Source organism: Tupaia chinensis, unplaced genomic scaffold (genome assembly GCF_000334495.1).
Source record: "Tupaia chinensis unplaced genomic scaffold, TupChi_1.0 Scaffold000058_1, whole genome shotgun sequence".
In the NCBI taxonomy this organism is placed as follows: Eukaryota; Metazoa; Chordata; class Mammalia; order Scandentia; family Tupaiidae; genus Tupaia; species Tupaia belangeri.
The window spans coordinates 958,302-974,076 of NW_006159516.1; the positions used below are offsets into that span (position 1 = coordinate 958,302).

General features: G+C 37.4%; 1 protein-coding gene across 2 annotated transcripts; it reads right to left on the reverse strand.

Moving 5' to 3' along the window:
- Positions 1–2,363: 2,363 nt before the first annotated feature.
- On the reverse strand, positions 2,364–10,715 carry CLEC2D (C-type lectin domain family 2 member D). Of its 2 annotated transcripts, XM_027776578.1 has the most exons (6): positions 10,586–10,715; positions 7,731–7,856; positions 5,332–5,385; positions 5,154–5,278; positions 4,258–4,364; positions 2,364–2,669 (listed from the first exon to the last, which is right to left on the reverse strand). In XM_027776578.1, the coding sequence occupies exons 1-6, from the start codon at positions 10,659–10,661 to the stop codon at positions 2,525–2,527; spliced, it is 633 nt and encodes a 210-aa protein (XP_027632379.1). In that variant the 5' UTR covers positions 10,662–10,715; the 3' UTR covers positions 2,364–2,524. The 2 variants fall into 2 exon arrangements, with proteins under 2 accessions (XP_027632379.1, XP_014447973.1); XM_014592487.2 differs by lacking the exon at positions 5,332–5,385 and having other exon boundaries at positions 5,154–5,236.
- Positions 10,716–15,775: the final 5,060 nt, after the last annotated feature.

Genomic DNA, 15,775 nt, shown 5'->3' on the forward strand with positions numbered 1-15,775 from the left:
TTTTTCTTTTAGGGAGATTTTTGCTATTGGGCACACATGCTCGCCAGAGAGACAGAGAGGGACAGAGAGACAGAAAGTGAGAAATCACCCCCTAGAGGGGATGACCATTCCACAATCCCTTCTTCTCCATTCTCCTCTTGGGATTTTGGGCATGCATACATACATGCCAAGTGTGAATTTCAAGCTGCCAGATCTGGGACTCGAACCACGGTTGGCTATATGGGAGTCCAGAAATGTAACAAGTATGCCATCTACTGGTCCTCAGTCAGCTCTTCTTAGCTATGGGGTCTGCATCAGCAGATTCAATCAATCACAGATTGACTGAACAATCTTGAACAGTAAGAAAAATAATACAAATATAAATTATTACAACTGTTTACATAGCATTTGAATTATATTAGGAAATATAAGTAATATTGAGATGATTTATAGTATACTGGAGAATAGACTATATGAAATACTATTGGGTCATAGGGACTGTCATGACACATTTTGGCATAGAAAAACATAGAAAAAAATAGTCATGACTTTCCTGATGACTTAATATAATACTTTTATGTGAAAGACAAGCATCCATGGATTTTGTATCTATAGTAATCCTAGAATAAATGGTTACGGAAGGCTGACTATACTCTGGGTTCAAATATATAAATATTGATTCATGCCAAAAATATTAAAGGATCATATTCTTTCAAATCCTTGTATTATGCCATCCTTTGATAGTTTGCATATTTGCTATCAACACTTATAATGGATGCAATGCTATTAATGTACATATATCATCTTGGCACAGGCTGATCTTTTATTTGCATGAGGTTCATTTGTTTTGTTTTGTTTTGTTTCGTTTTGTTTTGTTTTGTAGTTTGCCAGAGTGAACTTGTCAGAGACAGAAACAGAGGGAGGAAAGAGAAACTGCCTCACAAATGGGCGTGGTCATGCTGCAACCCTTCTCTCCATCCTACTGGGGTTTGTGGCACACATGTACACATGCCTGGCATGCTTTTTGAGGTGCCAGATCCAGGATTCGAACCTCTTCATTAGTCCTGTGGGATCCAGCTCTCATAACCAGCAGGTCATGGAGCTAGCCCAAGAGTCATTTTTTTTTCTTTTAGGGAGATTTTTGCTATTGGGCACACATGCTCGCCAGAGAGACAGAGAGGGACAGAGAGACAGAAAGTGAGAAATCACCCCCTAGAGGGGATGACCATTCCACAATCCCTTCTTCTCCATTCTCCTCTTGGGATTTTGGGCATGCATACATACATGCCAAGTGTGAATTTCAAGCTGCCAGATCTGGGACTCGAACCACGGTTGGCTATATGGGAGTCCAGAAATGTAACAAGTATGCCATCTACTGGTCCTCAGTCAGCTCTTCTTAGCTATGGGGTCTGCATCAGCAGATTCAATCAATCACAGATTGACTGAACAATCTTGAACAGTAAGAAAAATAATACAAATATAAATTATTACAACTGTTTACATAGCATTTGAATTATATTAGGAAATATAAGTAATATTGAGATGATTTATAGTATACTGGAGAATAGACTATATGAAATACTATTGGGTCATAGGGACTGTCATGACACATTTTGGCATAGAAAAACGTAGAAAAAAATAGTCATGACTTTCCTGATGACTTAATATAATACTTTTATGCGAAAGACTTAAGCATCCATGGATTTTTGTATCTATAGTAATCCTAGAATAAATCCCCTATGGTTATGGAAGGCTGACTGTACTTTGGGTTCAAATATATAAATATTGATTCATGTCAAAAATATTGAAGGATCGGGACCAGCAGGTGGCGTGGTGGTTAAGGTGCTGGATGCTCCCACATGGCCAACCATGGTTCGAGTCCCGGACCTGGTGGCTTCCTTTCTCACTTTCCCTCTCTCTCTTTCTTCCTCTGTGTCTCTCTCTGGTCAAAAAATTAAATGAGCGAATAAATAAAATTAAATAAATAACAAAAAAAATATTGAAGGATCATGCTCTTTCAAATCCTTCCCATCAAAGGAGTTGGGGAATGTGCCTATCTGAATGGCAATGGAGTCAGCAGTGCCAGAACATATACAGACAGGAAATGTATCTATAGTAATCCTAGAATAAATTATGCCATCCTTTGATAGTTTGCATATTTGCTATCAACACTTATAATGGATGCATGCTGGTAATATTTATGGTAGATTAAGAAAAAAAGCAGCAACATGGGGCTAGCAGATGGTGTGGAAGTTAAGGCCAACTGCTAAGTTTGAATCCCAGAATGGTGGCTTCAAAAACGTACTGAGCACATTGTGTGCATGCCTCAGATCTGAGGGGAGAATGGAGGAGAAGGATTTGCAACATGGCCATTCCCTTGGGGGGGGGGAGGTGATTAGCACTTTCTCTCTCTCTCTTTCTCTCTCTGTTTCCTGTGAGCACATGTGACCTCTAACAAAAACCAAATATAAAAAATTTTAAATAAAGAAATAGCAACTGTATATAACAAATTACAATGCATCTTTTATATGTGCCTTGGAAAATTCTACATAGAGTGAGAAATAATCTGGCAGCTGTTGGCACAGCTGTTTGGCTTGCTGCAAATCCATTTCCTGTCTGTATATGTTCTGGCACTGCTGACTCCATTGTCATTCAGGTAGGCACATTCTCCAACTCCTTTGATGGGAAACCTAAAATCAAACACAAAAATATTAAATATTCATAGGTTGGACATCTCCACTCCACATTTTTTAAAGGAAAATAAGATAACAGTAAAATAACAATAAACATCATTTTTGTAATTTGTTTTTTTAATTCTCAAGTCCTTGATTTACTATCACAAGTTCATCATTCATCCATACCAAATCATCTATTGTTGATTTCGTACTTAACTGGTGCTCATGGTCGTACTTGATATGGAGCAACCCCAGGCTAATAACTGCCTGAACCTTCTGTTCTGATACGGAAGAACTTGTGAACAACCTTGAGGCAACCCAGGGCTGATAGCTGTCTGGGCTTTCTGTTCCCCCAAGAGCTATCTGCTTCTCCGCTGAACTGTTGAGCCGCTGAAGGCCTTCAGCAAGCTGGAATTCCTGCTTGTCTGCCAGCTCTGTATTAGGGCAGACACTGAGCCCCTTCCCTGATAGGACTCTCCAAGCATGCTGAAATTGCCTCTCCCCAATTCACCCATAAAATATGGTGTCCAACACTCAGCTGGGGCCAGAGATTCAGAGTGTAAGCTCCTCCGTGCCCGCTGGCACAATAGAGTTTTCTTTTCTCCCGTGAGTACCATTTTTTATTCCTCAGTGTCTGTTTTTTTGCAACATACTCACACGAACTGATACCCTAGGAGGCTTTCAGTGAAGTTTATTTTCAATCTTTTCCTGAACTGTTTCATAAATATGTAAAAAAAAAATTGTTTAAATTGCTTACTACGTGAATTTCTAAAACAGCTTAGTTTTGATTGGCAGGAATGAGTGGGCCCCTACATCTTATTGCATCAATGAAATGGTTACATTTAAAATATTCCATGGGAATGTTCGCAGTATAAGCAATTCTTGCTAGGTTCCCATTCCTGGTGATAAAACTTTAGAAGAGATTTATTTCCACAGGTTCCCTAGGCATATTCCTTTTACGAGTGGATACAATAGTTAAAGAGGTGAATTTAAGGCTCGTGGCATGGCAGGTTTTCAGTGGCTTTTTAGGACTTTAGAACTGTAGCTGTGCATCAATTGTCTACATTCTTTTATTCTTTCTCTCTTCTCTCTTTTTTTTTTTTTCTTAATTGGCCAGCACATGTGCTTGCCAGAGAGAGGCAGAGGGAGGAAGCAGCCCACAGTGCGGCACTGTCATGCTGCAATCCCCTCTCCATTTCTGCACGTCATCAGGACTTGGGGCACAGATGCACATACACCTGGCGTGTTTAAGCCTTCAAGACTAGGACTGAGTCATGCAGTCAACCACATGGTGTCTGGGTTGCTTAACCAATAGGTCATGGTGCTGGCCCTGAACTACCTGCATTCTAAATCTAGATTTCAGCAAAGGAAAGTTTTACTTCAGTGGATGGAAGTGCAAGAACTACGTCATACACCATCATTAGATTAAAGATTTCCACGGAAATTATCATAAGTTATATTTTCCAAAGGGCATGGCAATGCATAAAACAAAGTTACATTTTCTACCTCGTGGTGCAGTAAGTTTTTCATGAGATGACATTTCACGTTCCATAAACCCAACTCACACAAACATATTAGAAAGAAAAGAAGAATCTAAACTTACGAAATATTGCACACAGTGTTGTCTGTCCACTTCCAAACGTGATGTGAAGTTTCTCTGCTAAGGCCAATCCAATGGTCAGAAGGGCCTTTGTATCGTTTCAGGAAATTCTATTGTAAAACATGTAGAAACATATATCTCTTCCTCTGGCATGTGCACTCGCCAGACAGACAGAGACAGAGAGAGAGACAGAAAGCGAGAAATCACTCCCCAGGAGGGATGGCCACTCCACAATCCTGTCTCCTCCATTCTCCTCTCAAAATCTTGAGCATGCATGCACACGCACCCGGCGTGAGTTTAAGCCATCGGGTCTGGGACTCGAACTGCGGTTGACTACATGGGAGTCCAGCGACATAGCCATTACACTACTGCTGGTCCCATTCTCTGATATTTTTTGAATCTGTTTTCTCTGCAGCCTTCTCTGTTAGGATGGCAGCAGAGTATAATTAGACCTCGGTGTTAGCCTAGTGCCCAGTTCTCAGTTTAAGTCATTTAGTGTCTTTGATCCAAAATGACTTTATTTATAGTAACCATATATCCCCATTTGGCTGGGCAAGTCCCTGGTCTTGTAATACACAGTCCCTGCCTGTGTATTAATAATGCCCACTTTCAATTTAGACACCTGATTATATGATTACATTATTTTTTAGTGGAGGGGAATAGTACATCTAATCTCTCAGGTTAACTATGAGAATGACATGGGAAAAAAGTCTCTAAATCTCCAAAACGTCTCACAGAGTTCCAGGTAGAGAATTCATCCTCAACAAATTTGGACACTAATATGCACACGTCTCATGCCCCACTTCTTCCTGGGATGGGAGCCTTCCTCGTCTTTTAGTTTCAACTGCGTAGCCCACCCACCTCAGAGAGCTAAGTATACAGCAGACAACGGTTCTTACCAATTCTTCCAGGGTTTCAAATCGAGCAAGTTCAGCTTCTAATGAGGCACAGAAGGTCTGGCTGAATGTCCAATTCCTTATGTCTTCAGAAAAATAAAAACACCTCGTTCCAAATCCTATCCAGCCTTCCTTATGTCTTCAGAAAAATAAAAACACCTCATTCCATGTCCTATCCAGCCCTCTGGGCACACAGCATAGACTGAATGCTCTATGTCCAGTTTTGTCTTTCTCTCTAAAAGTTAGACAAACACAGTGCATTATAATACATTTTTTTTTTTCAATTTTTCTGCTTACCTGCTGGAGGGCAATTTTTAAGTATGTATATACAATTGTGTTTCCCTATGCATCACTAAGACTCTTGTCTCAAACACAATAGTTATTGGTTTGGTGCTCTTCAAGATGAGCATATGCACCCCTTCCATCTTGAAGTGTACATTGACACTAATGGTTACAAGTACATTAATTTCCAAAGCATCACATCCCATAGCGCTCTAGTAATATTTCCTAGGATCTTGTAGATGCTTGTTCCATATCATTCATATTAGAACTTTCTCTTGACAAAAGAAAAGGCGAACTTTTTATCTGACCTGGGTTTTACTACCAGGCATTTTTGAGGGGATACAAAACCTCCAGGGGACGAAACCAAACTAACCACAATTCAAAATATTGTTCTTGATACTAAAACATCAGTCTTGCTGTAGTTTTCCGATTATATATATATTCACACGCACACATATATGTGTAAAATCAAATTAGAAAAGATAAATGATATAAGGATACACAGGGATTCCATGCCACGCTGTGATAAAATTCTAGAGTAGAAATACGGAGTCAACAGGCATTTGAAGAAAACGAACAAAGTAAAATTTTCCAAGGTCAAGGAAGTTTTGATTCATGCATTTTTAAAATAGGTAATGTTGAGAATCAAGCTGCAACAGGATTCATATTCCAATAGGTATTGAATACATCTGAAGGAATGTAACAGATTAATTAAAAATATTGGCATTTATAATAAATAAAATAAAATAATTATTTTAAAAAAATAAGGGGCTGGCAGGTGACATGGTGGTTAAAGGCATTGGACTCACATGGCTGACCATGGTTCAAGTCCCAGACCTGGCAGCTTGCTTTCTCATTTTCCCTTTTTATCTCTCTCTCTGCCTCTGATCAAACTAAAGACTAATAATAATAAATAAAATAAAATAAAATAAAATAAATAATTCTTCAAAATATTTTTTAAAATGGCATTAACAATATACAGGAAATTATATCTTTTGTAATTATTTCAATATCTGATGAAAATATTAGGTAATTCCAAAAAAAATTTGCCAGGAGATACTTAGTTTTTTTAATTTTTTGGTCACATTTTAGGATTTACAGGAACAAATGTATGAAGGCCACTAATATAATTAGAATGCATGTAACAATGTCCACTAATGTCAAGTTACTTTTCCTGAGCTTTCCTTAAATGTGCCAAGAAATGCCAAGGAACTATTGCCTCTTTATACAAAAGATGAAGATTTTATTTATTTATCTATTTATTTAGAATGTATGGTTCTTCTAAACTTTTGTGCATCCCAATGCACTTAAGTAGAAGACAAAAACTCTTAAGTCCAGAGGATATGCTTGAAAACACTTCAAGTAGAGATCTTGCTTTGTTCTTTAATAAATAGCAATTCTGGTTGGGCAAAGGACACATAAGGAAATAGCTCCATCGGAGAATCCCCATACTTACAGCCCTTCTCTTATCACTGGATGGCAACTACATTCTCTCCACAGCTCAAGAGAAAATCCTGACAGTTACCTTGGATGTAACTCTTTCTAAAGCTTCATGTCTAATCCGATATAAAATACTATTGGCTCAGCTTTCAAAATATCCAGATTCTGACTACCATGCCCCACTTACAATATTATCATCAAATCTAAGTTATGATCATCTTTCAACTAGATTTCTACAAGATTTCTCAAGTAGGTAGGCTTGCTTTAACCCTTGTCTCCTAGCAATCAATTCTCACTATTATAGTCCAATGATTATTTTACGATAAAAATCAGATTATTACATTATTTTCCTAGAAATCCTTCCAATTTTCCCACTCTACTTAAAATAGAAATGGAAGTCTTTAAATGACCTGCAAAAGGACCTTCTTGATCCCTTATCATATTACTACTCCTCTACTCTCAGTCTGCTTCAGCTATGACATCCTCCTTTCTGTGTCTCCGACAAGTGAGAGATTCTTCTTTAAGGTTTTGCTCTATTTTTTCTAAGTCTAGAAAACATCCCCCAGGTAGCCATATTGCTCCTTCATCTTCTTCAAGAAGTTGTTGCAAGTTCATCTTCCCAAGGAGGCTGACCTTGGTTATCCTATGTGTAACTTGTTTCACTCTTACCCTTATTTTTATGACCTTGATTTCCTGCTAGAATATAACTTCCGTGAGAGCAGTGATACTTTGTGTGATTTGTTCTCTTATAGATCTCAAGCACTTCATACGGTGCCTACACAATGGAGATCAATCAATATTTATAGACATTATAAATGTGTGGAGGACATCGTACAGTTTGGAGAACAAGCAACTAACCTGATAAAAGAATAGCGAGTACAACCACAGTTAGAAACAGGGAGAGAATCATTAAGAAGTTGCAATAAATCCTGATGAGCTTGTCAGCAGATGTACTTCTTAGACATTTTTTTTGGAGATTTTTGCCTGTGAAAAACAAATATAAGGGACCAGCAGTTAGCACAATGGCTATGTCACTGGACTCCCATGTAGTCAACAGCAGTTCGCATCCCGGACCCAGTGGCTTAAAACTCACGCTGGGCGCGTGTGCATGCGTGCCCAAGATCCCAACATGAGAATGCAAGAGAAGGGATCGCGGTGGGGCCATCCCCCCTGGGGGGGTTGTGATTTCTCGCTTTCTGTCTCTCGGTCTCTCTCTGTCTGGCAAGTGCACGCGCCCTATAGCAGAAACCTCTCAAAAAATATATATACGGGCGCGTGTGCGTGCGTGCCCAAGATCCCGAGAGGAGAATGGAGGAGAAGGGATTGCGGCGTGACCATCCCCCCTGGGCGGGTGATTTCTCGCTTTCTGTCTCTATGTCTCTCTCTGTCTGGCGAGCGCACGCGCCCTACAGTGAAAATCTCTCAAAAAAAATATATATATATAAGTATCTCAGTCTCATGAAGATCTTAAGAAAATATTAGTGATAATATATTATCATAGAATACCATGTAAGCTCAGCTGTACTCTCCTTCTGCCAGCCCCTGTCACAAAAGGCTCTGATCCATGAATGGCAATTATGGACTAAAGGGTAAGGGAAACAGAATCCCAACTTCCTGCACACAGGAATCTTCCAAGTATTGCAAGAAAAATTAATGAGAGAGTAAGAAATGAGAGTAAAAATCAAGATAAAGCAGCATATAAACAATGTAGATTTACCTCCATAGTAAGACATCTAGTTAGAAGTATGGAGAGAAACATCAGAAAATACATGAATGCAATTTACCATACTAACAGAATAAAAGAAAGGAAAACATCAATATTTCCTTAAATGCAGTAAAAGCATGTCAAAAATTGAATATGCATCTATAATAACAACTTTCAACAAATCAGGAATTAAAGGACCTTCATCTTTCTAATAGACATCATCTGTAGAAAAACTACAACTAGCATTATACTCAATGGTTAGAGAATGAACCTTTTCTCCATCTGTTAGGAACAAGGCAAGGAGGTCTATTCTCACCCATTCAACTTAACATTTCACTCAAGTTCCAACTAGATTGACATGGCAAGAAAAAGAAACAAAAGTCATACAGGACAGAAGACATGAAAGTGCTTTTATTTATGCATAACATAGTTGTCTATATATACAGTTCAAAGAACTCTATGAAGTTTTACAAATCCTCCATTAAATCCCTCTTTCATCTTTACTGAGCTTCTAAAAATCCCTATTCCCTTATCCTATTTTTTCCTTATACCTAGTTCTTCCTAATATCTGCCTTTGTTTTTTGCTCCATTTCTCTCTTTATTTATTCCTCTTAGATATTTCATATGGATCCTCCAAATTCATATGGCTTTTATAGTATATTCTGAACAAAATACAATTAAATTTCACTATCTATGAAAACGAAAAAAAAAACACTCTAACTTGTCTAATTTTAGCTTTCAGTTTCACGGTTCAAAACGTTACTTAACTTACAAAAACAAGTTGCATTTTTCAAAAAGAAGCTCCACATTTGCACCGTGTAACACTCTGATTGGTTAAATATTTAGTTTCAGTTGCAAGTTCTTGACTGAGTTGCTTAACATTAACAACTTACTTTTTTGTTTAATATAAATACTTTCCCAAAAAATATTTTTGGAAATACTAACACTATAAGCACAAATAAAATATTGTATTTGTCTTCATGTAATCTAATTCATTGTTTTTTTTTCTCCTGCCTGAGAAATATTTAAGCACATACACAGAAATATAATAACTATGGTAATAATTACACCCTACCCTTCCATCTACTCCTATTCTCCCCAAACATATCCTCTTCTATGGAGACTGAGTTTTCCAAGTAGTCACCAGAGAGAGAAAAAGAGAGACTATGCCCAAATTGCTCTAATGGGGCACGACGGCCCCACCACTCTTCTCCCGCCATTTCTACATCTCTTAGGATGTGTGCATGTATAAACACACACCTGGTGTATTTTTCAAGCCACTGGGGCTGGGATTCAAACCATGGTCAGTCCTCCCACGCAAAAAAATAAATAAAATTGAGGGAAGAAAAGGAAGAAAAAAAGAAGAAATGGTTTTCAAAAGGAAAAGAGGTTTAGAAAAAAGTTTTCTTTATGCTCGACTGAAGTATAAACACTTACCCATGATGTGTTCCTCTTTCTCATAAAATTTTCAACAAACTAAAATTGTTAAAGGATCTGCAGATCAAACCTCTTACCTCCTGAATCTCCATATTTCTTTTCATTAGTTACATAGATCTATATACCCAATGTCCTAGCCTTTCAAGGGCAACTTTTGTTATTATATAATTACAAAGTTGTTGGAGGCCAAGGTTGCCATTGCCTTGGGATATGAAAGACCTATCATTTAACATCATAAGGTGACTTGCTGTAGCGCAAGTTACCAGTGATCTAGAAAAAAATAAAGGACTAACACTATAAACACAAAGAAAATGTTTTATTCATCCCTATGTAATCTAATTCGTTGTTCCTTTCTCCTGTCCCAGAACTATTTAAGCACATACACAGCAATATAATTAACTAATGTAACAATTATACCCTATCCTCCTACCCACTCCTATTCTCCCCAAGCATATCCTCTTCTATGGAGATAGACATCAAGGGTTAAAATGCCTGAAATCCAGTTTTCATCATTCTTCAGTGGAAGAAAAACATCCCCTCCCTTTTGTTCTTTCAAACTTAATTACATTACCAGATAGTCCTTTCTCCTGGTCATCTGTGAAACTAAGGTCTGTCTTTAACATCTGTGAGGAAGCCTCAGCAGCCATTGTCCGTTTTGTGTGGAGGAGTAGTATGTACTATGCTTACAAGCAAGCTGTAATCTGAAACCAGGAAGTGGAACTAGGAGGGGGAGGTAATGAGGGGAAGGAGTGGCTTATCCTAAACTAAACAGTTAGCAGAAGTCAGATCAAGGGAGCAGGTTAATAATCTCTAGACCTTATTTTAAACACAATGGCTCAGGGCAAGAGGTCTGGCTACTGATGATTACATCACTAACCATCTTAAGGTAGAGTTTCAGGTTATTCAGTGACCTTATTTTAAACACAATGGCTCAGGGCAAAGGTCTGGCTACTGATGATTACATCACTAACGATCTTAGGGTAGAGTTTCAGGTTATTCAGCAAAGACCTAGGAGTGTCAATCACTCTGTTTACTCTAGGCAAAAGGAGAAAACAAGTTTCCAATGTAGAGAGGAGTTCAAAATGGAGGCCTACTTCATTAGTCCCTTCTCCATTTCTCCATCCTAGAAGGATTTGGAGCATATATGCACATGTGCTCAATGTATTTTCAAGCCACCAGGGCTGGGATTTGAACAATGTGGTCACCTACACAGGGCATTTCTTACCACATTCATTCTAGCAGCTCCAGTAATATGATGGGAGAGTGTTGAGCTGCGTTGTGTAAAATCTTGGTCTTTTGGGTCCAGATCACTAAAATTAGAGACCTGTCCCTAGGTGCAAAATAAAACCACACCCACAATGAAATTAGGTAGAAAATAGAATTTAATAGGAAAGAAAAGATTTTAGAAAGGAAGTACACCCAAAAGACTTTAGAGTGGGCAGGTTGCTAGGTAGCAACTTCATTTAGAACTGGTTAGGTGTTAATTTTTATTACCAGAGGTGATAATGAATGTTTAACAGTAGGAGGTCTGTCATACTAACTGTGTTATTTGCTTTAATTCAGGGCTTTTTCCTGTGCTTGTGCAGTTTTCACACAGGTGAAGAATTTGAGACATTTGATTACAGAACTGTGCATGCCTAGTGTGAGCCATGATGATAGAAGCATCCTAATTAAGACAAAGAATTCAATGAAAGAAGTAAAAAACACAAGAGTTTCAACAACAGATTTGATCAAGCAGAAGAAAGAATTTATTAACTCGAAGGTAGGTCTTTTGAAATAATCCATCAGACTGAAAAAATAATTTTTTTAAATGAAGATAGACTATATGTCTTATTGGACACAATTAACAAATATTTGCATTATGAGACTTCCAGAAGAAAAAAAGATGAAAAGAGGCATATAGAAACTTTTAGGTCATTAGGAATATTTTTCTATTCAAAAATGTGTATGTCTTTCCCAATGATCCAATATTTCTTGAAATAATAGCTGAAATTTTTCCAAGCCTTCAGTGATATATAGGCACTCAAATACAAAGGCTCAGAAGTTTCCGGGTAGATTAATGCAAAAAAGATCCTGTCTAAGGCATAATACAATCAAACTGTCAACAACTAATAATGGAGAGAATTCTAAAAACAGTGAGAAAAGCATCAAGCCACTTATAAGGGAACCAGTATTAGACTATCAGCAGGTTTCTCAGCAGAAATATTACAGGCCACAAGGAGAAGAGAATGGGATTAAAATATTCAAAACACCGAAAGAAATAGAAAAAGAAAACCTTCAAGACAGAATACTGCACCCCATAAAGTCATCCTTCAAAAATGAAGGAGAGGGGGAAACCAGCAGTTAGTGTAATGGTTATGTCGCTGGACTCCCATGTAGTCGACCATGGTTTGAGTCCCGGACCCGGTGGCTTAAAACTCATGCCGGGCGCGTGTGTGTAAGTGTCCAAGATCCCGAGAGGAGAATGGAGGAGAAGGGATTGCGGCATGACCATCCCCCCTGGGGGGTGATTTCTCGCTTTCTGTCTCTATGTCTCTGTCTGTCTGGCGAGCGCACGCACCCTATAGCGGAAAACCTCTCAAAAAAAAAATGAAGGAGAGGGGTACCAACACAATGGTTATGTGGTTGGACTCCCACATGGCCAACTGCCGTCCGAATCCCAGATCCGTTGGCTTGAAACTCAAGCCAGGTGCACGTGAATGTGTGCCCAAAATCCTGAGAGGAGAAGGGATTGTGGCGTGGCCATACCCCTTGGGGACTATTTCTTGCTTTCTTTTTCTCTGTTTCTCTCTCTCTGGCAAGTGAATGTGCCCTGTATCAAAGATCTCTCTTAAAAAAAAAAAAAAAAAGTAAAGAAAGAGAAATGAAGGCTTTCCCAGACTAGCAAAAACTGACGGAATTCATCTCCAGTAGACCAGTTTTACAAGAAAGGCTTGAGGTAGTTCTAAATCTGGAAGCAAAAGGACATTAACTACTACAAATGTATAAAATTCACTGGTAAGGTGAATATATAAATCAGAAAGAGAAAGGAAAGAAATCTTAACACTAGAGAAAGTCACCAATTGGCAAAGACAAATAAGAGATTGTTGACGGAAAAAATATAACCAACTGTAAAATTAATAATTAATGCAGTTTATTTCCAAGCCAACTGTGTGACATAGGCCGGAGAAGAGGCACACATGCCTTTTCTTGGGGTGTTCATGTACAGAGGTTCCTTTTATTTGCTTTTGAGATTGACACACAACATTTAATTAAAAGATTTCCCATTGGTCTGGCCCAAAAAGTGGGACATGTAGAAGCGGGGGCTTGTAGGTTATAGGTGGGTTCCACAAATTCTTAGGTCAGCGATTGGAAGGGAAGATCCCTGTCTTGGGAAGAGATTAGTTAAAGAAAGGCTTAATCTACATCTTAAGGAAAGGGAAGTACCCTGTCTTGGGAAGAAATAAGTAAAAGAATACATTAATTGGTTGAAATATACATCTCAAAGATACTATGCCAGGGACAGGAGGTAGGAAGAATCCTGTTAATAGAAAGTAAATGGTCTGTTAATGTTTGTGGGCATGACTTCCCCAGTCCCCTTTTGAAAAGATTTTGGAAAAATAGGAAAAGTAGTCAGACTTCTGTCCACAAGATGAAGAAAGGAACAAAGAAAATATAGAACAACCAAAAACAATTAAAATTATAGGAGGATGTCCTTACCAATAAAAAAATGATCAACATTTAGCTTGCATGTAAATGGAATAAATTCTCACATTAAAAGATATAGATTGGTTGAATTATTTATTTTTTTAAAAGACTCAATTGTATGTTACCTGTAAGACATTCACTTTACTATTAAGACACATAGACTTAAAGTAAAGGGATTGGAAAAAGATACTCCATACAATGTAAACCAAAAGTTAGCAGGAATAGCTATACTTATATCAGATAAAATAGACATTAAGTCAAAAACTTTAAAAAGAGACAAGGAAGGTCATTACATAATGACATGGAGCAATTCAGCAAGATATAACAATAATGAATACACATGTACCCAACACTGGAGCACCCAAATATACAAAACAAATATTATAGATCTAAAGAGAGACAGAGTTCAATATAATTATAGTTCGGGACTTTAACACCCACACTCAGAATTAGACAGATTACCTAGACAGAAAAATCAACAAACATTTGATTTAAACTGTACCCAAGACCAAATGGACCTAACAGAAATTTACAGAATATTTCATCCAACAGTTGCAGAGTACACATTCTTCCAGCAACACATGTAAAACTCTACAGAATAGACCATATATTTGGACATGGAACATGTTTCGTCAAATTTTTAAGAATCAAAAAATCATATCATGTTGCCAGGACCCACTCATCAGAACATGTTTTTCTAAGTTGGTGGGGGGGGAGGGAGGGGGAATGCTGTGGACTAGAAATAAACATAAATATAAACACACAAAGACATAGTATAGCAAAGTGAGAATTGGTAGGCCTGCCTTCTCTGATGAAAATCCGAACCATGATCGGCTTCAGGTTCATTCTTTTAAAGGGCAGAAAATGGGAGAAGAGGAAATGGAATGTAAAGTCAGTTGTTTTTGGATGATAATCATCTGAAGATGTGAAAAGACTGGTGCCATGTAGTTTCTCTGATCTTTTTTGGGTGAAATCTGATAAACGCATGTGGCTTCCTTTAGCCTGGTACTGCTCTGCATTATTGACAATGAGCAGTTAGCGTTTTGATAGGCAAATACTTTCACCACTACGCAAATGAATCTCATGGAACCATATTTCTGCACATGCCTAAAGGTCACCATGTTTACTCAGACTGACCACTCTCCACATACCCCCCTTTTCTTTTCTTAATTTGAGTCTGTGGAGCTGGATGATTGCTGCACAGAGCTCTCACCGGATTCTGCAGAATAGTAGGAAAATAAATGAACATAAGCAAGATATTGACACAACAGTTCCCAAGAAATACCATAAGGAGTTGGGAAGCATGTAAAAGGATTAGTGCCTTTGCAAAGGGGTTTTAGGATTACATGTATCCATGTTGACTAGAATTTTTTTATTTTTATTAACTTTAATCTTAGTATATATTAATAGCTATTGAACATATATAAACTATAGTAACAAAAACCTGTTTAACAGATTTCTGAGTGTGAAGAACTGAAGTTTTATTTGACTAGCCAAAAATTTTAAATTTTTTTATCAAATTTAAAAGAGTAAAAATAGGGAATATTAAAGTATGTTAACTTAATATTCAGAGCTATAAGAATTTAGGAAGAACTAAATTGCCATTTAGGCTATCTGTGAGTTTATGTTTAAAATTGGATTTATAACCTTTTACATTAATTTTTAATTTAGATGTATATCATTGTTTACTAAATAGATTGCTATAGGTAATTTGATTTAAATTAATTTCATGGAATTTATTTAAATAATAGATTTTAGCAATTTATTTATGATCTAATTTAGTGGGCCAGGAAGTACTTAACAATTGTGATATATGCTATTTAGCATGTAATTTTGTCAACCAATTTTTACTTATGGTAAATTTTGGTTTTGGTTAATGATTGGCTTAGCAGATTAGAAAACCAATTAGTTTTTGTATATAAAGTGGAAATTTTTACTTAAATGATTAGATTATTAGAAACCTGTACTTGAAAAAGTATATCTTCTTTACATCCTCTTTGTGAATTTCCTTAAAAATATGACACATTAAGATTATAGCCACCTGCAAAGAGCTTTCAGTAAAGTGTTAAAGCAT